General features: G+C 42.4%; 1 protein-coding gene across 1 annotated transcript in view; it reads left to right on the forward strand.

Annotated features, from left to right (window-relative positions):
* LOC103186355 overlaps window positions 1-25,841 on the forward strand; it is a 46,273-nt gene that overhangs the window by 18,832 nt on the left and 1,600 nt on the right. The window contains exons 8-26 of the mRNA XM_042346978.1: window positions 774-828; window positions 1,559-1,606; window positions 3,060-3,107; window positions 4,437-4,484; window positions 5,733-5,780; window positions 7,795-7,878; window positions 8,494-8,541; window positions 9,549-9,632; window positions 10,378-10,514; window positions 11,559-11,666; window positions 12,126-12,195; window positions 14,161-14,325; window positions 16,362-16,487; window positions 18,069-18,219; window positions 19,828-20,005; window positions 21,031-21,084; window positions 22,444-22,551; window positions 23,813-23,855; window positions 25,352-25,495. Of these exons, the coding sequence (XP_042202912.1) occupies window positions 774-828; window positions 1,559-1,606; window positions 3,060-3,107; window positions 4,437-4,484; window positions 5,733-5,780; window positions 7,795-7,878; window positions 8,494-8,541; window positions 9,549-9,632; window positions 10,378-10,514; window positions 11,559-11,666; window positions 12,126-12,195; window positions 14,161-14,325; window positions 16,362-16,487; window positions 18,069-18,219; window positions 19,828-20,005; window positions 21,031-21,084; window positions 22,444-22,551; window positions 23,813-23,855; window positions 25,352-25,495 (1,747 nt within the window). The remainder of the gene's footprint in view (window positions 1-773; window positions 829-1,558; window positions 1,607-3,059; window positions 3,108-4,436; window positions 4,485-5,732; window positions 5,781-7,794; window positions 7,879-8,493; window positions 8,542-9,548; window positions 9,633-10,377; window positions 10,515-11,558; window positions 11,667-12,125; window positions 12,196-14,160; window positions 14,326-16,361; window positions 16,488-18,068; window positions 18,220-19,827; window positions 20,006-21,030; window positions 21,085-22,443; window positions 22,552-23,812; window positions 23,856-25,351; window positions 25,496-25,841) is intronic.

Below are 25,841 nucleotides of genomic sequence, written 5' to 3' on the forward strand. Positions count from 1 at the left end.
TTACACATGGGGCATAATGGACCTCAATGTCTCATGTGTATGGCATATAAAACAAAACACTAATTGTTGAACATTTGGATTACAACTTTGTTTTTAAAGTTATTTTTGCTTAACTTTATGCAGCTTAAGCAAATTAGTTGAACTGTGGAGTCTTCGGTCTTTATTTTGTGGGGATCATTTATCATGTTCTTTTGGAACATCCACAAAAACTTCCACTGGTGAGCAGAATTGGAAAGTGGGTTTGGCTTGTTTTCTTTTCCTTCTTCAATTTGGGAGCAATAAGGCCAACCATACCCATCACCCCATTTATTCTGTCCTGGCTGCAATCAGTTAACTCAATTCAGACCACCAAATAAACTTGGAGATTCTGCTGGTTTCACTTAAATACCACAATGCAATGCATTTATCCACTGAGCCATCAAATGTTACATAGTAAATTTCGGATTGCCATCCTGCAAATTTGGCACATTTGTTCTCGCTCTTACAGAACACTAGCCTTACCGTCTCCCAATATTACGTGATGATGTATTGTTGTGTAACAACTAGCAAGGTCACTGACCTGTTGGAGGTATTCTTATATACATCTCTAAATTCTGAGAGCAGTCTTTTCAAGGTTGAAGAGTTCTATTTATCTAGTTATTTCATGTGTAGTTAAGTGCCTCAATCTCTTATTGCTATGCTTTCCTGCTAATTTGCACTATACAACACCACCATCAACAGAATAATTGATGTGTTGTGAAATGCTACAACTGTTAATTATATTTGAATTTCAGATTGTCCGTAAGAAAGTCATACCTAAAGTTAATCAACAGAATACTGCAGAACAGAGTAAGTTATTAACAGTGTGTACTTTTGAGGCTTAGTAAACAATATTGAAATGATTGTTTACAATCACTCTCATTTTTATAAACCTATTAGTTTCAGGTTGTAGAATGGATCAATGGGCAATCTTGATCTTAGTGGGAAGCTCCCCATTTATAGCAATTATCGGCCAACTATCTATATATTTAGGTTATATTGTTTTTGCCAATTTCACCTCCACCTCTTAATAGTGACTCGAGCATGGTTAAATCGTACGGCACCAACGACAAGCTAATGGCCTTTCTTTAGGTGTTGACCATTGATGTCAACAGATTATTCGACTGTAGTCAACATCACAATAATACCAGGTCCTGTCTTCACCTGATATTCATAAGTATGCACTTTTGGTTGAATGGCAATGTAGCACAGTGAGATAGATTGATTATTCTCTCAAAGCCATCCTTGATGCATTCAGCTAAGTCGTAGATTGGGGTCATTGGTTGTTTAGTTTCAAATATATCTCCAAATATATCTCTTTACATTTTGACTGTTATTAAATCCCAATGTTTAGCAACAAAGAGGGTTTCTATTTTTTTTCATTTACACATGTTTTCTAGTTTAAAAGTGTTTTTTTAGTTTAAAAGTGGTATTTCAATCTCATTTTTTAAGGTGATTGTATGATTAGTGTTTCTTTTTAATACTTTTGAGTCCGTGGTAAACTTGCCTTTCACAAAAACTGCATGATTGTGTGTTTCAGCGGCTGTGGAGTTGAAGCCTGAAGCAGAAAAATCTGAAGCTGCTTCAGGTGCGATTATTGACATAACAATTATTTAATATTTAACTTTACTCTATGCCTCTCTTCTTCACCCCCCACACAAAAAAAAGGATTTGATTGCTTTACCTTTTAGAATTTATTTTGATATGACATCATGCAGTACAGATGTTTTTGTGGGTTGCACTGGGTACATAGGTATTGTACTTTCTAAGTATAGGCTGCTGTGGATATGTCCTGAACCTTTATATTTATGTTACTTTTCTAATGCACTTTCAACTCCTACAGAACTAAATCAATTGTGTTAACTTTTAGATACATTTAAAAGTTTTAATACAGTAGAATGCTCTGTGGTGTATACAGGATGATCCCGTTTTACTAGTATTTTGGATCAAAAAAGTTAACGACTGTGTTATAAAGGGTCTGCACAAAATGGCCGCCAGTCCTGCTTCTAGTTTGTGAGGTCACTGCTAATGTTGGCACAGACTGATTGGCTTCCAATACATGCATCTGGCTTATTTTCGGTCTTATTTTGTGTTTTCACAAAAACTCTTATGGGTCTATTTTAGCTGCTGTTAAGCCTGTGGCATAACCAGTAGTTATGGTTGCATGAGAGGTGTTCCAAGTGGCCCTGTGGTACAGGATAAGTTTGCCAGGATTCTTGCTCTCACAATACAAATTACATTTCTATAGCTCCTTTTACATCGGAAGGATAGGATGAGAGCCCAAGGGGGTGGGGAAGGTAAAAGATGTCCAAAGGCTCAGTCAAAGAGGTATCTTGAAGCAGACCTTGAATGAGGGGAGGGAGCGAATGATTTGGACATACTCTGGAATGGAGTTCCAGAGAGCAGGACAGAATGGCTGAAAGCCCACTTGCTGACGGTGGAGCTGATAGGGGGGGGACCTGAAACACGCTGCATTGCTCTTGATTGCTATGTGATGATCTTTACTTATACACATGAAGATTCTGGCTTACGTCCTCTCCTGATCAGGCTCCGTTACTCTATCACCCCCAACATCGCACAGCTCCACTAACTCCCTTTCCCCCAGAGAATGGAGTTCAAAATCCTCATCCTCTCTATCAAAGGCCTCAACAGCCTTGCTCCTCCCTACATCTGTGACCTGATAACCCCATACTGGCTTTTCCGCTTGGCAGACTCGCTCATTGGCGCCATTGGCCAATTGACCACCATTGGCTCCATTGGCCAATTGAACACCATTGGGAGAACTCCAACCCACAGTCGCTTCACCTTACCCCCTCCCTTGCTTCCTTCAAGACCCGTTTCAAGAAATACCTCTTTGACTGTACCTTTGGTAATTTTCCCACCTCCACCGCCCTTGCCCTCTACCCCTCTTGATTCCAACCCCCAACTCAGATACAATTCCTTCACTGTCCAGCGCCTTGGGGCATCCTTCCTATGTATAAGGTGCTACATAGATACAATTTGTTGTTGTTCACATAAACTCTTATGGGTCTGTATTTCAGCTGCTGTGAAGCCTGAGCCAAAACCAGTGCCCTCTGAATCCATTCCAGGTACATTCACTGCGCTGGGGTTGAGAGCCCAAGGCGGGTGGGGGAGGGCAAAGATGTCAGAAAGGCTCAGTCAAAGAGGTACGTTTGAGATAGACCTTGAATTAGGGCAGGAAGCGAACGATTTGGACAGATTCTGGAAAGGAGTTCTGAACAGCAGGACAGAATGGCTGAAAGCCCACCTGCTGTTGGTGGAGCTGATAGGGTGGGGGACATTGCTCTTGATTGCTATATGATGACCTTTACTGAACTTGTGCACGTGAAGAACAGAATCTGGCTTACCTGTGAAGCTGCACACAATTGAAAAGTCCGCTCTCTATTTGGTCTCATTTAAAGAATGAGCAGCTGTTAGCTTGCTTATAACTGTAGCTTAGCATAAACAAATGGATTCAGAACAAGTGAGAGGAAATTTAAAGGACTAGAAAAAACCCGGGGTTACGACAATAACTTGCGTTTATATAGCGCTGTTCGTGTAGGATAATATCTCGCAGCTCTTGACAGCGGTGGGGTTGGGTGCTAAGAAGGGGAGATGACCATGCGCATGGTTGATGAAGCAGGCTTTAAGGTACATTTTAAAAACAAGTAAAGGCGATATGGCAGGAAATTCCAGAAATTAAAGGGTGAAATGACAAGGGTCGGTGTGATTTAAGGGGCAGCTACTAACGATGTGGAGCTGGTGGGGGAAGCACAGCAGGCTCGACTAAGGAAAGTAGAAAAGTGAGGTCAGAGAAGCTCATCGAGATAGGGAAATTACACTTACACCTTGTTTGCCGGTCTTCCCAACTCTTCCCTACACAAGCTGCAGATTATTCAGAAACTCGGCAACTCGTGTCATCCTGCTCCAGGCTCCGTGAATTCATCGCCTCCATCCTCGCCCGGCTCCACTGACTCCCCATCCCCCAGAGAATAGAGTTCAAAATCCTCATCCTCCCTATCAAAGCCTTCCATGGCCTTGCTCCTCCCTACATCTGTGACCTGCTAACCCCATACCGGCTTGTCTGCGCACTCCGCTCGGCAGACTCTCTCCTGTTCCACCATCGGCGGTCGGGTCTTCAGCCTTTTAGCCCCAGCTTTAGGAACCAACCCACCGTCCCTTCGCCTCGCTCGCTCCCTTGCCTCCTTCAAGACCTGTCTCAAGACCTTCCTCTTCAACCGCGCCTTTGGTCATCTTCCCAACTCCACTGCCCTTGCCCTCCACCACTTTTGATTCCAATTCCCTGCTCGGGTACAATTCCTTCACTGTCCAGCGCCTTGGGTTCTTCCGACGTGAAAGGCGCTACACAAATGCAATTTGTTGTTGTTCACACAAACTCTTATGGGTCTGTATTTCAGCTGCTGTGAAGCCAGAGCCAAAACCAATGCACTCTGAACCCATTCCAGGTACATTCACAACGACATTATTTTTCTGTAAAATGGTGACACTGATGCATTTCAGAATGTAGATATTTGTCAAATATGTAAAACGCGCATTTCACATCGGGAAGATGTCTCAAAGTGCTCAATACAGCATTGGGGGCGAGAGCCCAAGGGAACTGGGGGATGTCCAAAGGCTCAACAGTAGAGGTACGTTTGAGACAGAACTTGAATGAGGCGAGGGAGTTAATGATTTGGACAAACTCTGGAATGGAGTTCCAGAGAACAGGGCAGAATAGTTGAAAGCCCACCTGCTGGTAGTGGAGCTGATAGGGTGGGAGACATAAAACACTGCATTGGTCTTGATTGCTATGTGATGCCTTTCCTGAACTTGTGCACGTGAAGAACAGAATCTGGCTTACCTGTGAAGCTCCACACAGTTGAATAGTCTGCTCACTATTTGGTCTCATTTAAAGAATGCTACTTGGATGAGCAGCTATTAGCTTGCTTATAACTGTAGCTTAGCATAAACAAATGGATTCAGAACAAGTGAGAGGAAATTTAAAAGATTAGAAGGAACCTGTGGTTACAACAATAACTTGCGTTTATATAGCGCTGTTTGTGTAGGATAATATCTCGCAGCTCTTGACAGCGGTGGGGTTGGGTGCTAAGCAAGGAAATAAGGAGAAGGGGAGATGACCATGACTGAGGAAGCAAGCTTTAAGGTACATTTTCAAGACAAATAAAGAGGATTAGGCAGGAAATTCCAGAGATTAAAGGATGAAATGACAAGGGGCATTGTGATATAAGGGGCAGCTACTAATGATGATGTGGAGCTGGTGGGGAAAGCACAGCAGGCTCGACTAAGGAAAGTAGAGGAGTGAGGTCAGAGAACAACAACATTACATTTGTAAAGTGCCTTTCACGTCAGGAGGACGTCCCAAGGCACTGGACAACAGAGTTACGGACCCGAGCTCGGGGTCAGGGTGGGGTAGGGTGGAGGGTAGTGGAGGAAGTAGGGAGATCGAAAGCACGGTTGAAAAGGAGGGTCTTGAGGTGGGTCTTGAATGTGGCGAAAGAAGGGGCAAGACGGAGGGACTGTGGTCATCTTCCCACCTCCACTGCCCTTGCCTCCAACCCTCTTGATTCCAACCCCCCAACTCGGATACAATTCCTTCACTGTCCAACGCTTTGGGACGTTCTTCCGATGTGAAAGGCGCTACACAAATGCAATTTGTTGTTGTTCACGTAAACTCTTATGGGTCTGTATTTCAGCTGCTGTGAAGCCTGAGCCAAAACCAATGCACTCTGAACCCATTCCAGGTACATTCACAATTACATTGTTTTCCTGTAAAATGGTGACACTGATGCATTTCAGAATGTAGATACTTGTCAAGTATGTAAAACGCGCGTTTCACATAGGGAAGATGTCTCAAAGTGCTCAATACCGTACTGAGGGTGAGAGCCCAAGGTGGTGGGGGAGGGGAAAGATGTCCAAAGGCTCAGTCAAAGAGGTACGTTTGAAAGAGGGAGACGGCTACCAATGATGGTGTGGAGGGGGTGGGGGCAGCACGGCAGGCTGGAATAAGGAACGTAGAGGAGTTAGGTCAGAGAAGCTCATCGAAATAATAATATAAATAATAATAATAATCCTTGCATTTGATATAGCGCCTTATCACGTCATCGAGATGTCTCAAAGCACTTCACAGAATATATTGTAAAGTGAATTGACTGTATATTTTGTTGGCGAAACACGGCAGCCAATCAGTCGTGGATTGAGTGACCCAATTATTATTTATTTTGAGGGGATTGTTACCCCCGGAAAAGTGATCCGCCAATTGACTAACCCCAGGTTCTTACTTACTGCTAACGGCTTTTCCTCCAGCCCCCGCACTGTCTCGTGTGGTGTCCCTCAGGGCTCTGTCCTCGGTCCCCTCCTCTTCACCCTCTATATGCTCCCCCTTGGTGACATCATCCGCAGACATGGGGTTAACTTCCACATGTATGCGGATGACACCCAACTCTACCTTTCCTTCTCTACCCTCAACTCCACGACCACCGATGTCCTGACAGCTGCCTGTCCGACATCGAGTCCTGGACGAGAGACAACTTTCTTTAGCTCAACGTGCGTAAAACTGAGGCCCTCCTGATTGGCTCACGTCAGCGCCTCCGCACCTCAGGCGCTGACACCATCAGCATCCAAGGCTGCACTCTCCACCTCTCAAAGCCGGTCAGGAACCTCAGTGTTCTGTTCGACCCTGAGCTGTCCTTTCTTCCCCACATCCACGCCACAACTGGCACCGCCTTCCATCACCTCCGGAATATCGCCAGACTACGGCACTACCTCACCCCTCACGCTGCTGAAATACTGGTCCACGCCTTTATCACCTCAAGGCTGGACTATGGGAACTCTCTCCTCGCCGGCCTTCCCGCCACCTCCCTCCACAAGCTGCAGGTCATTCAGAACTCTGCAGCTCGTGTCCTGTCCCGCACCAGGCTTCGCGACCACATCACTCCCACCCTCGCTCGCCTCCACTGGCTCCCCATCCCCCAGAGGATCGAATTCAAGATCCTCATCCTCACCTACAAGGCCATTCACGGCCTCGCTCCCTCCTACCTCTCCGACCTACTATCCCCCTACTTACCTGCCCGTACCGTACCCTCCGTTCCTCTGGCTCCGGTCTGCTCCACATCCCCCGCCCCAACCACCCTACTATCAGTGGCCTCTCAGCCCCTAGGCTCTGGAACTCCATCCCCCAGTGCCTTCGCCGCCTCCTCCCTTTCCTCCTTCAAGGCCGGTCTCAAGACCTTTCTCTTCAACCGTGGCTTCATCTCCCCTCTCGACTCTCTACCCCCTCCTCGCTCCCTTCCCTCCCCTTACCCTGACCATTTTCCCCCTGCTTGGGTCCCGACCCACTGTCCAGAGCCTTGGGACGTCCTCCCGATGTGAAAGGCGCTCTATAAATGCGATTTTGTTGTTGTTGTTGCTAGGTAAACGAGAGTGTGGAGTAAGGAAATTTGCCCAACTTTTCACCCTGCCCCGGAATCGAACCCACATCTCTTGCTTGCAAGGCGAGTGCTCTTACCACTGAGCTACAAGACTTCACAGATAAATTAGTGAAGGCAGCAAGATTGGGAAATTACGCTAACACCCTGCCCTCCATCCCTCTTGAGCACTTGCCCTCCACCTCTCTTGATTCCAACCCCCAGTTTGGGTACAGTACCTTAATTGTCCAGCGCTTTGGGATGTCCTTTCGACATTTAATGCGCTATATAAATGTAATTTTGTTGTTGCTACTCCATTACTGAATCTAATTGTGGATTTTTCTTTACATAGTTCGAGTAGTTACTCGCAAGTTTCCTGCATCAAAAATTCTAGAAAAACAGATCAATAGTTATGATGTCAAAGAACGAATAATTGGTATGTTTCTTTCTATATAGTTTGTAGTGTGATTTTTGGACATCCTTCCGGTGTGAAAGGTGCTATACAATTGTGTTGTTACCTCTTCCGCACATTTTTAAAAGGAGCTTATATATGGTAAATATATATTTGTGCTAAAAGACACAGCAGAGTGTGCTTCATAAACTGCTGGGTGTTGCAAAGGTTGGAAAATCAAGTAGAATGGAGGTGTAAAGACTTCTGTATCCATAAAATAGATATTTCAACCACTACCTTCTTAGTGAAAATTGGCAAGTCTTGCTTCCAGGTTCTGCGATTACTGCTAATGTCGACACAGACTGATTAACTTTCAGTGCCTGCATGCAGGAGGCCAGCCAGTCAGCTATGATTGTTGTTGCGAATGTTTCTTCCAATATGTTCATGAGAGCGTTTTCAATGGTCTGTGCTGGGAATGTACCTCACTTCCTGTAACTGCAGATCAACAGGAGACTTGCATTAAAAACTAACTTGCTAACTGACTAACAGGAAAAGTGAGTGAAATTAGAAATTGCAGTTGCAGTTTTTGTTTTGTGATTTGGTCTCTTTTCAGTCTTATTTTATGTTGTTCACATGAACTCTTATGGGTCTGTATTTCAGCTGCTGTGAAGCCTGAGACAAAACCAGTGCCCTCTGAACCCATTCCAGGTACATTCACAATGACATTGTTTTCTGGTAAAATGGAGACACTGATGCATTTTAGAATGTAGATACTTGTCAAATATGTGAAACATGTATTGAGTATAATACTATATATTGTATAATGAGAATTAACAGTGATTATTTCCTATAAGGCTCCAGTGATTATAATGAGATCCTGAGCCATATAGGAAGGGTCGCTGGTTGTAAGCTGAGTTAGCTTGTTTTATTTATGGCTGCATGATAGGTGTTACATGTGTCCTTTGTATCTTTGTGCGATGGGAGATATTTGCCAAGATTCTTCCTCTTACAATACAAATTACCTTTCTAAAGCACCTTTCATGTTGGGAGGATATCTCAAAGTGCTCAACACTGCTTTGGGGGTGAGAGCCCAAGGGGAGTGAGGGAGGGGAAAGATGTCCAAAGGCTGAGTCAAAGAGGTACCATGAAGACAGACCTTGAATGACAGGAGGGAGCGAACGATTTGGACAGACTCTGGAATGGAGTTTCAGTCTGCTTCTGCCCTCTATTTGGTCTCATTTAAGGAAGAATACTTGAATGAGGAGCTATTAGCTTGCTCATAACTGTAGCTTAGCATAATCAAGTGGATTCAGAGCTTGGGAGGAAATTTAAAGGACTAGAAAAAACTCAGGGTTACTACAAGAACTTGGTTTATATAGCACTGGTCATGTAGGATAATGTCTCAAAGCTCCTCAGTGGTGGGGTTGTGCTGAGCAAGGAGAAGGACTGATGGCCACGGGCACATTGAAGAAGCAGGATTTAAGATGGGATTTAAAGACAAATAGAACGGGGTGAGGCAGAGAGTTAGAGGGAGGTAGTTCCAGAGATTAAAGGGTGCAATGACTGAAGGGTCGGTTAACAATGGTGGAGTGGAAGGGGTGGGGAATCACAGCAGGCCCCAGTTAGGAGAACAGATGAGTGGGGGTGGAGAGGATCAGAGAGATAGTGAGGTGCTATTCCATACTGTACCTAATTGTGGATTTTTCTTTACACAGTTCCAGTAGTTACTGACAAGTTTTCTGGATCAGAAATTCTAGAAAAACAGATCACTAGTTTAAATGTCAAGGAACCAATAATTGGTACGTACTTTTCCTTTGTGGTGTGAATTCGTAACTCTTCCATACAAGTCATCCAGTTTGTCAGCTTGGCTCAGTGGTAGCACTCTCACATCTGAGTCAGAAGGTTGTGAGTTCAAGTCCCACACCAGGACTCACTTTATTGATGGAGTGCTGGGGGTGTATTGCACTGTCGGAGGTACCATGCTTTGGATGAGGTTTTAAACCGAGGTCCTGTTTGCCTGTTCAGGTGGATGTTAAAGATCCCAAGGCACTATTCAAAAAGAGGAGGGAGTTTCTCCTTGTGTCCTGACCAACAATCCCCCGAATAAAATCGGTCACTTTCTCAAAGAAAAGAAAATTGGTTATTCATTGCATGGCTGTTTGTGAGACATTGCTGTGCGCAAATGTGCTGCCGCTTTTGGCAGATACACAGTCACTATATTTCACATTAAATTCTTTGAGACATGCTTCCAATGTGATATGACACTAAACAAAATGCAAGATTATTATTGTCAACATAAAACCATTCAACTGATACTAGTTGCTGAATATATTGGTCATCTTCAGATTCCTTTAAGGTCAGACAGTTATGTGGCTAGTTCTGCAGCCTCTATTTATATAGCCTATGTTTTAGATAATTCCACATTTTTTGTATTATAGTATTTGAATTTCTTTCACATTATTGCCTCCGATTGAGATTGGCTATTTGGTCATTTTATAAGTGCTTGAAGCTTACAGAGTAATAAATGTTTACTTCTTTGTGCAGGGTTGGATTTTTTGGTTGAATACCATTATTTGGGACAAACAGAAACAATGTACTTTTGCGAACTGTGCAATTTTGAATTGCCACTGCGGTGTATTGTATCACATCTCTATGGAATGAAACACAGGATTGGTTATGTGGTAAGAATATGAATGCCCCCTTCATTGTTTTACTTGACTTTCTCTTGACTAATTATGCATAATTGGCATTTTTAGGACATAATTAAAAATAGTTTATTCGGAGTTCAATGAATAATGTATAATTCAATTGTTTGCACATGCCGTCAGTGATCTGGCCTTAAGGGGAAATTTAGTGAAAATACTTTGTGCAGGGTCATCATTGTGAAATGATTTCTTGATTGGTAACTGGCTTTATGTACATGAATCACAAATTAAATATTTATTATAAGTAGCAGTACTAAAACAGCTCTGAACTATTACACAATACGGATAAATAGGTGTTTTCCAGGCAATGAAACCTTGCCACCTAATGTATTTGACTACTTCTGAAATGCATATTACAATTTGTTGATTTCCACTTTCCCAGTTAATGTGCATTTAGCCAACTGCATCTTCTGTTCTGAAGCCATTTGAGACGCTGTACTGGGCTTCTACCTGATGCAGGTGTCTATATCCCCTCTTTGTGCAGCTGCTGACCTTCCGGTCTTCCATTACTCTTTCATTTTTCTTCAATTTTTGTTTCTAGATGTTGGCTTGTTGCTGGCACAGATTGTCTGCCTTGTTAATCAATGTAACACTCGCTCCATTTCTTCTGAAATCTGCTTTGAGGCCATTAAGCTAATTCCACCCTTTTTTAAGAGCATGACATTTTTAATGCAATTTTCCAATATTTTCTTCGTAAGATGAGGCAAGGCAGAGGGAATGAGGCAGGATATTCCGGAGGTTTGGGGCATTGTGGCTGAAAGCACTTCCGCCAATGATGGAGCGGATTGTTCGAGGGATGTGCAGAAAGCCTGAGCTAACTGAGCGAAGTGGGTGGGTAGAGAAGTGGGATGTGATCATTTCTTGTTTCTAGTTGATTTAAAATCCTTTGAAGTCCAAATACCATGGACATCTTGAATCTTTTACACTTTCTCTGGTAACGCTTTTGGGGATTTTGACTGTATGACTGTAGGCTTTTTTTTATAATGCATAACACCATTGTGTTTGCATTTTATTTTTCAGAAACGGAGGCATCCAGATTTACTGAAATTAAGTGCAACAAAACACAAATTTATCATCAAAGAAAATATTTCAGAGATCGAAAAGAGAGATGGAAGAGGCAACGTTAGGGTAATGCAACATAAGTGCTTATTGGAAACCATGGAAATCTATTTTATCTTACCAGCACAACGGGCAAACTTATTAGCATAAACTTTTAAACGTTTCATTGTTATGCACAAATTGCCATGTTTGCCCACAAAACAATCACTGCACTTTACTGTGACTTGGGATGTTTTGTGACTGAGCACTTTGGGATGTCATTCCACTGTGAAAGGTGCTAAACCAAATGTATTATTATTAATAAGTAGCAACTTGCATTTATTTAGCACCCTTCACACAGGGTAGTATCCCAGCGTGCTTGCCAGGTAATGTGGGCGGGAGTGTTAAACTTCAGAAAGCTGGGGGAATGAGAAAAACATTTGTTTTACTGTTATAGTGAAAGCAGGTTTAATTTAATTATATTTTAAAACAGATTTTATTCAGTTAAGATTATGAATTTTCTAAAAAGTTACTTTATCTGAATTCCAGATTATCTACGGTCAAATTCAACATGAATATAATGAAAAAAGCACTGCTGTGAAAAGACCTGCTGCTGACTGTAAGCTATTACAATTCAGTACCTCGGTTTTAGATAATAAGCGGCTAATCAGTCTAGCGTAGTGGTGGCACTCTCACCTCTGAGTCAGAAAATTATGGGTTCAAGCCCCATGTCGGGACTTGGAATTACACAGTCTGAGCTGACAATCCAGTACAATGCTGGGGGTGTGTTCGGTGCTTTGGATGAGACGTTAAACCAAGGTCCGCCTGTTCAGGTGTTTGTTAAAGATCCCATGGCACTATTCCAAAAGAGAAGGGAGCTTCTCCTGGTGTCCTGGCCAACAATCCCCCAAATAAAATTGGTTAATCACTCCATGGCAGTTTGTGGGACACTGTTGTGCTTACCTGGCTACCAGGTTTTGCCCAGAAAATACAGTCAATCCACTTTACAGTATATTGTGTGAAGTGCTTTGAGATGTCTCAACGAGGTGACAAAGACACTACATCAAATGCAAGTAGAGTGGAATCTGCTTTAGGTGGACACGGTTAACCCCGGACGTTGGGTAAATCAGACAAAATGCCCGGCCCCGAATACTCCATGTTGTTAGCTGTTTTCAGTATGGCGGCTAATCCGGGCAATGCCGGGCGGTCACTGTTGAATGTACTCATTCTGTGTGTCCGCGACTCCATCCGTCCACGAGGGGAGGACCGAGGGCGGGAAGTCGGGATTGATTGACAGCTGAGAGCTGCTTGTGATTGGCTGGAGCCCAAACATTTATAATCGGCTGCAGCTGTCAATCACCTCAGCCATTGCTGATTGGTCCCCTTCCTGTCCAATGGAAACGGCAATGGGAGGGAGGCAGCCCCGCCCCTCTGCTGGGCAGGAAAGTAATGAATAGTTTGTAGGCAAACAGAGGCAAATATATTTTACTGAATCCTGTGAGAGTGTTTTAACTTTAACTCCGAGGTTACAGTACTTGGTGTCCTGTTTGGTTAGCTAACTTTGCTTCAAGTGAAACAACATTATTACATGTTATTATTCGGCATCGGTGACGCTCCTCTGCTGGCCAGGAATGGTATTTCGGTTAACCTCGGACACCTCTTAAGTCGGACAAACCCGCCGACCTGATGTGTCCATCTTAAACGGTTTCCACTGCATTGGTATCATCAAATTACGTTGGTATTTTTTACTTTCCTTTAGTATGGCCGTGGTCATACTATGTCCTTTGTAGTATGGTTATAAATGACACCATTGTATATCCTGAATATCACTGGGTTTGTTGAACCTGAGTGGTTGTGAAATCATTCCAAACAGCACAACCAATCAAATCTGATCATATTTATTTGACACATTACCGAATCTGATTGGGATTGTAACACTGGTCAGGTGGAGTTAGGTCATTATGTAGGAACCGCGGGATCAGTTCAATACTCTGTGTAAATGCTTCTAAGTGGAAGATGAACTTAATTGTACGCTAACTAACATCCCTGCTGCTCCAATCCCTTCCCCTGGTTCCCTGTCCAAGTTGTTCCTATGTGCAGTAATCTTTACATTTTCACAAACATTTCTATTTAATCTCAGATAGTATTTCAACTATCGTACTATCAGAAAAGCGGTTTCTTTGCCTCCTGTGGTCTAAGGGACTGAGGTTGTTTTCAGCTAATCTATATCAGGCAAGGGGCAGTATATTTGAGCAGTAGGTTTGTAAAGAGTATTTGTAGATTACCTCCTTTAATTAATGATGAATTAACATGTTTAAATAGAGATTTCACCTTATTGAAAGACATGAGGAAGATTTGTGATTAATGTAATAATGTATAATTTATCTTAATCACCAAGGATTGTTCCTTATTACATAAGTTGTGAACTCCTTGCGCTTTTTCGTATGCCTAGGTTGAAATTTCCCTAAAATACAAATAGAATGTAATCTTTGTTTAAATGTTACTGTATTTATCCAAAAGTATGTGATGTTTTCTTTATTATACAAGGAATTGGTTTTGGACAGTTATGTGTTGTTTATTTCAGCAAATAAGCAACCAGATGCTAAGGTTCCACGACAGAGCTCGACCACTGATAAACCAAACCAGAGCTCCAAAGATGAAACGTCTCAACGTTTAACTTCTGATTCTAAAACAAAAAAATGTAAAAGCAGCTGTTCAAAATGTCTTAGCAAATTGAAAGACTCCAAAGGTATGTTAATAATAATAATCCTTGCATTTGATACAGCGCTTTTCACGTCTTCTAGACGTCTCAAAGCGCTTCACAGAATAGACTGTAAAGTGAATTGACTGTATATTTATGGGTGAAATCATGTTACTACGATTTAATATTTAAATGCACTGCGGACACTTAATTTCAGATTTAAAATGCGAAATGTTGGTACAGATCTTTAAGAGCCGAGTGTATCTCCTTTGTCTTCAACTCACAATTAAGTTGTTTTTTTTCCTCCCCTCTCTCCCTCCACTTTCTGTGGTCTGTGAATAACTTTTTGTTTTCCTTGTAGCTAATTTCCCAATTTTATTTTGAGTGTTAAGAGACTTTTTTCTTGATATTGCTGTTGACCATTAATTCAACTCTAAATGCAATGATGATCTGAGATGTTCTATAGTGCAATACTCAGAATATAGGTTCCTGTGAGTTTGAGTAGGAATGCTGAAATATGTTCCCTATTCATATATTTAGAAAACGTGTTTTCCAGTTGTCCAAACCTATTTTCATGGAAGTTTCCGAATTCATCTTGCTCACTCCTCCATGGCTCCCATCCCACTATCCAGATTACTGCCACCCTATTGAATCTCTATTGAATATTCAATGGCATGTTACCTTTATTGTGAATTCTGATACAATTTGGTAGGCTAATTTGACCAATTTAAAAATCCATTAGGATAAGTCTCATCTTGCCAGTCATTTCATATATTAAATTTCATAGTTTTGTTGTGGCAGCCAAATTATTTATCCCTGAATGCGTCCACTGATATTTTTTTCTTATTTTCACTGACTCGTGAAACAACTGGTCTTTACATTTTCCTTTAGTGTAGTGTCAGCTGAACGTTGACAAGATGAAAGCCATACTCTGGCTCTCATCAACGTCTAAAATCACATGGTTCTCACCTCCTTCACCTACCTGATCTCCCCCTAAAACTCTCCGAATCCGTATGCAACCTAGGCGTCAGGTTCGACCACCAACTATCCTTCCTCCCGCACAATCCGATCCCTCACCAGCACCACTTTCTTGCACCTACGACGCATCACCTGTCTCCGCCAATACCTCACTCCAAAAGCCGCCGAAACCCTGGTCCATGCCTTTGTCACCTCTCGGCTGGACTATTCAAACGCCCTCCTCACCGGTCTCCCCTCCACTACCATTCATAAAATCCAGGTCATTCAAAGCTCTGCCGCCAGCATTGTTACCCGCACCAAACTTTGCTCCCCGATTACCCCAGTCCTTGCCAGACTGCACTGGCTGCCTGTCCCAGAGAGGATCGAGAAGATCCTCACCCTTGTCTTCAAATGCCTCCACTCCTCTGTCCCTCCCTACCTCTCTGACCTCTCTCTTCACAACAGTGCCCATTGCCTTCGTTCCACCGGGTCTGACCTTGTCCCCCAAGTCCTCCGCTCCACCATTGGCGGCCGTGCCTTCAGCCACTATGCCCCGAGGCTCTGGAACTGCCTTCTCGCTCCCTTCGCCTCGCCCCCTCTCTTCCTATTTTCAGGTCTTGGCTGAAGACCTTTCTTTTCGACCGTGCCTTTGGTCACCTTCCTCCCCCTCCTCCTGGCTCGGTCCCGGGATCCATTACTGTGAAGTGCTCTGAGACGCCGTTCGGCATGGAGGGCGCTATATAAATCCAAGTTGTTGTTGTAATGAATAGATTTGTTTTAAAACTTAACAAAACATTTTTTTTTAATTCATTGGCATTGACTGGAGTTGTGATTTGCTTTGGGTATAAATACCAGTTTTAGTGTGATAATTCAGTAGAATGCGTGAACCTTTTAATATTACAAAATAAAAGCTTGAGAACTGCACTATGAATAAAAATGTAGGTTAGCTTCATCTTATATTGTCTTAATTTATACTAACCTAGACATAAGCAGCACCAAGTTCCTCTTAGTGGCCTTGCACTGCAATTAAACACACATATGATCTACTTTATTTTCAATAAATTCCTTTGTCATAATTGATTGAATATCTTTTAAAAACTGATTGTTTATTTTACATTATTGTTCAGATTCCAGAGGTTTACAACGGGTTTCCTTGAGTAGCAGACATGAGGGCGATCGATTGGAAAGGTCCAGTTCCTATGATAGAGCTGGAGCAAGTTCAAGCCATTCTGGCCATGGTTATTCCTCCAGAGGTACGTACATTACTCTCCAAGATTTGGTCAAATTAACGGGAGATGATCCGCAAAAAACTGTCAGGACACTATCAGGACAATTATCTTCTTCATTTTGAGCAGGCATCTGAACGTGGTTCCAAAACAATAATGTAGATTCCTCTACAAAAGGAAAAGGACAAATCTTATTCACAGTATTTCGTGGTCCCCAACTATTTTTATGTTTCAGTCCAAGTATTTTCTATGTGAGTTCTGAATTTAACAATAGCTCTGAGCAATAACAACAAAATTATGTTTCTATAGCACCAAGGCGCTGGATAGTCAGTGTTTCGGATCAAAGCTGGGGTCAAGATTGGGGAAGGTGGAGGGCAGGCAGGGAATCAGGGAGATCGAAAACATGGTTGAAGGTGAGGGTCTTGAGATGAGTCTTGAAGGTGGTAGGGAGGGGGCTGAGGCGGAGGGATTGCGGGATGGAGCTCCAGAGGGTGGGGGCAGTGTAACAGAAAGCCCGCCCACCAATGTTGGGGTGGGCAAGGCGGGGGACATGAAGCAGGCTGGATTCCGCTGAGCGGAGGGAACGGGCAGAATGGTAGGGGGTTAGGAGGTCGCAGATGTAGGGGGGAGTAAGGCCATGGAGACCTTTGAAGGTGAGGACCAGGATCTTGAACTATATCCTCTGATGGAAAGCCAGTGGAGTCGGGCGAGGATGGGGGTTATAGGGTCACTGAGCCTGGTGCGGGAAATGACAGGCTTCAGAGTTCTGGATGATCTACTGCTTATGGAGGGAGGAGTTGGGGAGGCCGACAAGCAAGGAGTTTGCATAGTCGAGCCCCAATGTTTTGAATGCATGTATGAGGGTTTCAGCGGCCTGCGATGAGAGACAGTGGCGGAGGCGGGTGATGTTGCAGTGGTGGGGAAGGCAGAATGGGTCAAGGCACGGATATGGGTTAGAAGGGATAGTTGAGGGTCAAACAAGATGCCAAGGTTCCAGACTGGCTTAGTAAGGTGGCAATGCCTGAGTTGTGGAGGCACTGACGGGAGCCAATCAGGAGAGCCTCGGACTTGTTGACTTTCAACTGAAAAAAGTTAGCTCTCATCCAGGACTTGATGTCTGACAGACATTCTGTCAAGACAGCAGTGGTCCTGGAGTCACGGGTGGAGACAGAGAGATAGAGTTGGATGTCATCCGCATACATATGGAAGTTGACCCCACGTCTGCGGATGATGTCACCTAGAGGGAGCATATAGATATTGAAGAGGAGAGGGCCAAGGACAAAGCCTTGAGGAACACCGCACGAACGGTGCTGGGTCTAGAGGAGAAACCGTTTGTGGAGATAAAGTGGAGTTAGTGTGAGAGGTACAAACTGAACTAGTCAAGTTCAGAGCCGTGAAGGTTGAGGTGAGAGGAGAGGCGGTGGATGAGGATAGAGTAGTCAACTGTGTCAAAGGCAGCAGAGAGGTCAAGTAGGACGAGGAGCAAAAACAAAAGATTTTGTAATGATATGATTAAAAATAAATTAAGTGCAGTAGTATTAACTTTGCCGTCATGTCGTTTAGTGAGCTGGTCCACAGAATATTAACTCTTTTGAATGTCTGGAATAGGTAAGCGAATTGAATTGGATAGATCCTCAAAGAGGAAAAGAAGTGAAAGCAGAAGCGAGAGAGACCGAGACAGATATTCAGACCGATATATATCGAGAAGGCAAAGCAAATGGGAATCTGAATACAATTACAAAAGAAGGGAAACATTGAGGTAATGCAATGTGCTCTATAAACAATAATGTTTTACTCAACAGTAATGCGTTACTCAAATGCACTCCTCGCTGATCTCTCCAGCTCCACTATTAAACGATCCAGCTCATTCAGAACTCTGCTGCCTCCATACTGACCCTGACCAAACTCTGTACCCCCATCTCACCAGTTCTGGCCAGACTCCACTGGCTCCCCATTACCAAGCGGATCAACTTCAAGATCCTCACATTCATATTCAAATCCCTTCACTCTCTGGCACCTCCCTACCTCTCCAACCTCCTCACTCCCTAATCCACCACCCGGTGCCTCCGCTCAACTGGCACCGGCCTGCTGCTCGTCCCTCACATCCTCCGCCCAACCATCGGAGATTGCGCTTTCAGCCACTAAGCCCCGAAACTGGAACACACTTCCTCAATCCCTCCGCCTTGCCCCCTCTCCCCATTTTTCTGCCTGAAACCCTTCCTCTTCAACTGTGCTTTTGGTCACCTCCCCCCCATCCACCCCGCCCGGTTTGGAGTCAGCCTCCGCCACTGTTAAGCACTAAACAAACGGTAGCGGTTCAACTTGTGTCAAGGAAATTGGGGGAAATAGTTTTTTCTCTCCTGAGGGTAAGATGGAGTTAAGACATGGAGCAAGATTAGAGAATGTGATGCTGACCTAGGGTGGTGTCCTCCCCAGATAAAATTGGTCATTAACTTCATGGCAGGTTGAGAAACTTTGCTGAGTGCTAATTGGATGCTATGTTCCCCTGGGAAACATCGAATCCCAGACAATACCAGCTCCTCTGGAAGTGTGTCCCAATTCCACCCTTGCTCCACAACCTTTTACATTATCAGAGGTTTAGCCTTTCCATTTAAAATATTATCATCTCAGCTTCAAAGCCATTTGTGCCAACAATCTCACCAGGTGAACTGGTCATTCATCCCATAACTGGTTGTGAAAATGGCGGCTAAGTTTTCCTTCAAAAACAAAACACTTTGGTGTTTCAACGTACTGAAGCTCGATAGCAATGGAGCTTTTTCCTATCTTTTTTCTGCCTGACTTAGAAAGGAAATAAAATGGGCTAATTTCTCATGTCAATTATACTTGTGTGTAGGCAGCGATTGGCATACCAACCATTTAAAAAAAAATGCCAAAGTGGTGTGGGTCTGCTTTGATGAATTTAATACTTAGAGATCCGCTGAATGGAAGATGCTGATTCCTGGTATATTGTCTTTTGAGTCAAAGTTGGTGGGTTCAAATCCTGCGCCGGGACTTGGAACTCGTGTAGGCTAAGCTGCCACTCCATTGAAGTGCTGGGGTGTGCTGCATTGTTGGAGGTGCCATCCTTCAGATGAGACATTAAATTGAGGTCCTGTCTATTTGCCCGTCAGCGGTTTTAGGTGCTCTTACTTGGAGTAAGAGATCTCCCAAGTACACTTCTAAAATGTGCATCTTGGCAGGTTACTCTAGAACAGTGGTGGCCTGCAGGGATGTCATGATTAATGCCTAATGGTGAGAAGAGTAGGATATGGTTTGCTGAAAATGAGACTCATCATGTCGTATATATGCTGATGTTAATGCAGTATGTTAGTGATGAATTCAGTATAAAAATGCATTTGTCTTTCAGTTGGAGCTATCGAGATGACCGAAGATCTACTAGCAGTTATAGTACATCTGACAGTGATGGCAGCACATCTGATAGTGATCACAGATCTTACAGTAATCCCAGATCTGATAGTGGTCGCAGGTCTGATAGTGACAGCACATCTAACACAGATTGCAAATATCATGATGATGAAGAAAGGGTAAGTGATGATAAGAATGTTTGCAGTGTTCAGCTTTTCAAAGCCTTATACGTAAATCTGGATTTAATTTTCCAACATGTTAAGAATGTTGTTTGTGCTTTAAATGTTGTGATTAAATAAAATAGTTAAATCCTTTTCTCTATTAGAAGTACAGGTACCATAATTTTGTATTTCTTAACGTTTGCAGTTACATTCATATGAAGTGAGAACTTGTTGTTTTATAATTACAAAGTCCACATTCATGAAGTCGAGGTCCAAACAGTGAGGTGGTTTATGTTTAAAAAGGGGGAAATGCTGGGGTGGCTGGGGGGTTCTGGCCTACACGGACCTGTTGCTGAGCATCCTGGAAATGAATCAGTGTTATGGTGGGCATATCTATTTACCAATCTGCTCACAGGAAAACCTGAATTTAGTAGTTGATATTGAGTAAACATTTGGCATTGGATCTCCAGAATATCAAGATGACTGTCACATCACAAGTTGCCCTGTATAGGTCCTCCCACCACCCTGAATTCAGGGATCCTTTGAGTAGCTGCTGAAGGAATGCTGCAGTTTGGGACGACAGCTGCTGGAAAACATTACCTGCAATCTAAGTTCATGAACACACACTCGTATTCAGGGCTTGGTATGCACTTTGTTTAGTATACAGAGGGTGCTGGTTTGAGTGAGAGCTCAATTGGATGTCAATTTACCAATAATTTAACATTTCCTGGAGGAAGGGGGAGAGGAAAACTGCTTGGCTACAGAATGTCAGAATTTAGTCATCCCTTTGTAGTAGTTCTTGAGCTTGGAGAGTCAGCAGTACTCCAGGGCACTCCAGCCTGATTCATCATTACAATTTGGAAGGGCAGACCAGTCACTGGGAGCAGGGATTCTTTCCACTCAGCTCCCGTTAACCCTGCAAGCCACCTCACCCAACAGGTAAATTGGTCCTAGTTTGGCAGAGTGCTGTATTTGTGACCCCATATTTCTGTGTCAATCTAATCCAACCAGTTCTGAGGAGAAAATATTTCTTTATTTCCCAGCAAACTCATTATCAACCAAAGGACAGCATAAAAGGAGAGTTTATAGATTATTTGGTGAGTACAGATGTTTTAAGTCTTTAATATAATAATACTTATATTTGGTATAGCTGAGGACATTTCAAAATGCTCACAGGATATACTGTATGGTAAAGTGCAGCAACTGTTTTGTGGGTGAATGCAGCAGGCAATTTACATTCAGCAATGTCCTCAAAACAGCCAATAATATAGAAATTCATAAGAAAATGGAACAATTAAGAACTAGAATATTTGAAAATGGAGCATTTAATTAAATGGAGCACTTTTTGTAGAAGTTTAAAGATAGTCAGGAAAAAAGCCAGTTACGGACAATCAACCGATAGGATGTACTTAAAAATAATTCCAAAATGAATGTTAAATTCTACTTTGAAGAACACAGCTGAGCTAATTTAGAGATAAATAGACGCTGACCAACAAAACAGACTTTCAAACTAGTGGCTATTCTACAATTACGATTGGCAAAACTATAGCCCAGTTTTTTGTTTACAATCATTTGGGAATTATATATTTAAGACTAGTAATTGTCTTAACATAAAATTACAGAATTTTCTGGTGAAGAATGTTAAGTAGCTGCTATCTGCAATTATACAAAAAACTGAAGTATATTCCTCCAATTAGCTTCTGAATGAGAAAGCTGTACATCTATCTATTTATTATCATGCATTTAAAAAGTCCATGGGACTGTCCCTTTCCACACAAACAAGCCATGTATCCATGCATCAAAGTCCCACAGGGTAGATGTTCACCGACAAAAACACAGTCACTAAACTTTACAGTAAATCGTGTCAAGAGTTTTGAGATGGCCTAACAGGAAAGGTGCTACAACAAAGCAACAATAATAATAAAGGTGCTACAACAATAATAATATTATTATTTTATTATAGAAATGTTGAATAGTCTCGCAGGATACTTTTGGTGCTGACTCTTTAGTATTCTTTCTGGGTATGGGAAAATTTAGACTGTGACAGTTCTGTTCTCTTAAGCTATTCTTTTGATCTGTTTCTGTAACAATTTGCATTTATGCAGTAATACAATTGAGACAAATAGCAACATTTGACTTTGAAATCGGCCTCTACCTTTAAACACCCTGAGAACTTGTCTTAGGGGCTGATTGTGTGGGAAGGAACAGTCCTGTGGATTCTTTAAATGTTTGACAGTCAATGGATGCAGAGCTGGAAAAAAAACAACTTACAATGTTGCAAGGACAGACCTGGTTTATTTCACTTCAGATCTTTATAGGGCCAGAGACATGATTTTGAAGTATTGCCTAAACCGGTAGGAATGCAGAGCAAAGTACTACCTAAATGCAGCACAAAGTTGTTTCAGGAAGTGAAATTTCTACATATACATTGTAATTTCCCATGCATTATATTTCAGAAACATTTTCATATAATAAGTGATGTTGATGCCAAGCAGGTGGAGGCTCTTATGTATAAACTTAGCAATGGATTGGTGGAATATCGTCAAAAACTCCAGAACATTAAGGTATAGTTAAAGAAAAATGTTTCCTCCAGTATATTCATGTGGCTTTCTTTTTTTTCTCCCTTCTCTCTAATTCTGTCTCCTTATTCCTCCTCTCCTAAAATAATAATAATCCTTGTATTTGATATAGCGCTTTTCACGTCTTCTAGACGTCTCAATGTGAGTGCTCTAACCACTGAGCTACAGAGATAATGCTGGGGGCTGCTTTATGAGTGAGCCAATCCGTTGGCCAAATGGTCATTTCAGACATGAGCTTTGACCCTATCAATAAACACACAGTTCTATCTCGTGATGGGTAGTGATCAGAAACTCCTCTTTCCAAAGCAGGAAGCCACAGACTAAATGTAACATTTCATTATTTCAAGATATTTCAGATTTGCTTGATCTGTATTGATGTGTCCTACTATAATATGCATTCAACCATTGAGCTGTTAAGATGAATTGAGGTAACATTTGCATGCTTTTGTTTTGCTTAGCGTTCCATTCTGAAAATGTGTAAATGGTCTACAGTCTCAACACACATGTCCTACTCTCTCTGAGTTCCATTGCCCTGGTGGGCCAGGATAGTAGGCAGCCTGTTTTGTTCCTCTTGTCGATGTTACTGTTTTGCTAGCTGATGTGTGCTAGCCTGGTTCAACTAATAGCACTCTCCCTTTCATGCAGGATGTTGTGGGTTCAATCCCCATGTTAGAGACTTTGAGTTCACAGTCTAGGCTGTGCTGCAGTGCAGGGGGAGCACTGCATGGTTGGATGTGCCATCCTTCAAATGAGACTTTAAACTGCCTGTTCAGGTGGATGGTAAAGATCCCATGACATGATTCGAAAAGAGAAGGTAGTTTCTTCTGGTGTCCTGGTCAACAATCCCCCGAATAAAATTGGCCATTCATTTCAAGGCTTTTTGTGAGACAGTGCCCTGTGCAAATGGGCTTCCATGTTTGCCAACACAAAACTAAAATGTATATTCCCCCACTTAGCTTCTGAATGAGAAAGCTGTAGATTCATCTACTTTACGGTGTACTACACTTGCAATTTCTACATATATATTGTCATTTCTCATGCATTATATTGCACAGCGCTTTGAGATGACCTAACGTTATAAGACTATACACCAAATGCAAGGATTATTATTAGTTACTGAAGTTCTGAATGTAAACAGGGTGACTTTTCTTTCCTTATTATTGAATGCTCTTCTTGAATGTGAAGTTGATATGTTTATAGTCTTTGCTGCATCTGGTTTTGACACCTTTTCCTTTGCTTCATCTAGGATTCTGTAGAGAAATCAATCGGAGCTTTACAGAGTAGTGCAGGTAATTTATATTTAAAATGGTTGTGAATTCTTTGTATAACTCTGTATATTTAAGACTGGTTTCTGTTTCAAACTGGCTTATTTTGCCTAAGTGTCAATTATAAATATGTGGCGCTTGATAGTGAGTGTCCGTGAGCCATTTAACAATAGGGAGCTGAGCTAAGTATTGTCTTCATTTGCCATTCACACGCACGTGCCTCCAACGGATGTCAGCAATCTGGAGTGTGAAGCCTGGATTATTTTCTTCTCTTTAAATGAAGGGGTTCCGTGAGATTAACAGATGAGACCATCAACTTCATGATAGGATTCAGTCCTACAGCTGAATGCTTTATCACTTTATAGGATATTCTGTGCAGCCCTTTGAAATGTCTCAACGACGTGATAAGGCGCTATATCAAATGCAAGGATTATTATTATTGTCGCCTTTCTGAGAGAATCCCTATGCCCGAACTGACTTCAATTAGGAACAGTCCAGGGTTGATGGTGGACTGCCTGCCTGGCCCATAAATGAGACTAACTTTTGTCTTCAACCCTGAGAGCCAAGTGTGATTATAACTGAATGTGTACAGGTGTGCGAGCATTCAACTTCCAAAAGCTAATAACATGTCCACTTAATTGCAACACACTGAGACCAGGACCTAGAATCTATGCATACATGGATCATATTTCACGTAGATTTTTTTGGGCCCAATTATGCAGATCTCTAGAATTTCCATTGTAGATGGTATGCATGGAACTCTCGGTTTGATTTGGATACTCGTAAGCATGGGTTTGTGCATCTGTCAGACACCTTGCTAACCAAAAAAACTGCAAAGAGTCAACTGGAAGGAATATGAGAAAGGTGGTTAATGTGCATCAGAAAAAAGGGAGAAAGTCAGGAACTGTGGGGCACACTGGGAAAGATGAGGGCTGGTTATATATTGTATTTTGGATGATAATCTGATATCTGGACTTTTTTCTTATCTACAGTATGACAGGTTCCAATTAGTGAGCATTTAAATGGGAAACATTAAAAAATTGATGTTTGTATATTTTTAACATATTGGCTTTAACATCTTTGTAAATATTGTGAACGTGGCTAGATTCTTGCCCTAGCACCTCTTACCTGCTCATACCCCATTGCCCATCACTTTCACACAGCTGGCTCCGGTCTCCTGCACGTCTCTCATCCCCTCCGCTTCACCATTGGTGGTCATGCTACTACTACTACATACACATATATATATATATCCATACACACACACATATATATATATACACATAGAAAATACTACTACTACATCTACTCCCTGAAACTATGGAACTCTGCTTCAATCCATCCTCCTTCCCCACCTGAAGACCTTCCTGTTTGACCGTGCCTGCACTCACCTCCCCCCTCTCACAGCTCATCATTAAACTCTGCCACAGTTAAGTGTTCTAAGATGCCACCCTGTGTGAAGGGCGCTATATAAATGCAAGTTATTGTTGTTGAATGTTTTGTAATCTTAAATATTGCAGATGTTTCTGTGGTGCAAAATACTGATGGGTCAAGTTCTCATAACGTTCTGACCCCAAATCTGCTCAAGTCTTTCCACAATATGGATGTGAGAGCAATTACTGCTACCCTTACCAGGATGGCTGATAATAATCCAGCATTTGAAGGTAAACTATTTTCATAGCTTACAAACCTCAGCTTCTTGATGGCCTAATGGGTAAATAAGGCACATAGCAAATGTTTCTATGTAAAAGTCAAACGTCCTTTTTAAATGAAAATGAGTGCCTTTTTAAATGGGGAATTTGTCATTGTACATTGCAAACCTCCATATATATTGTGCTGTTTTGTCTTTGGCCAGTTTCTTGGGGTTCTGTTCAGCCATAATGTACACCAACAATTTTCATTATATAGCATCCTTCATATAAGGTAATGTCTTGGGAATGCTTACATCTAATGATCTAAGAAATGAATTTTCCCATGGGTATACTAAACTGCAGCAATTTAGGGAAATCC

The sequence above is a fragment of the Callorhinchus milii genome, unplaced genomic scaffold (assembly GCF_018977255.1).
Source record: "Callorhinchus milii isolate IMCB2004 unplaced genomic scaffold, IMCB_Cmil_1.0 Scaffold2, whole genome shotgun sequence".
NCBI classification, from domain to species: Eukaryota; Metazoa; Chordata; class Chondrichthyes; order Chimaeriformes; family Callorhinchidae; genus Callorhinchus; species Callorhinchus milii.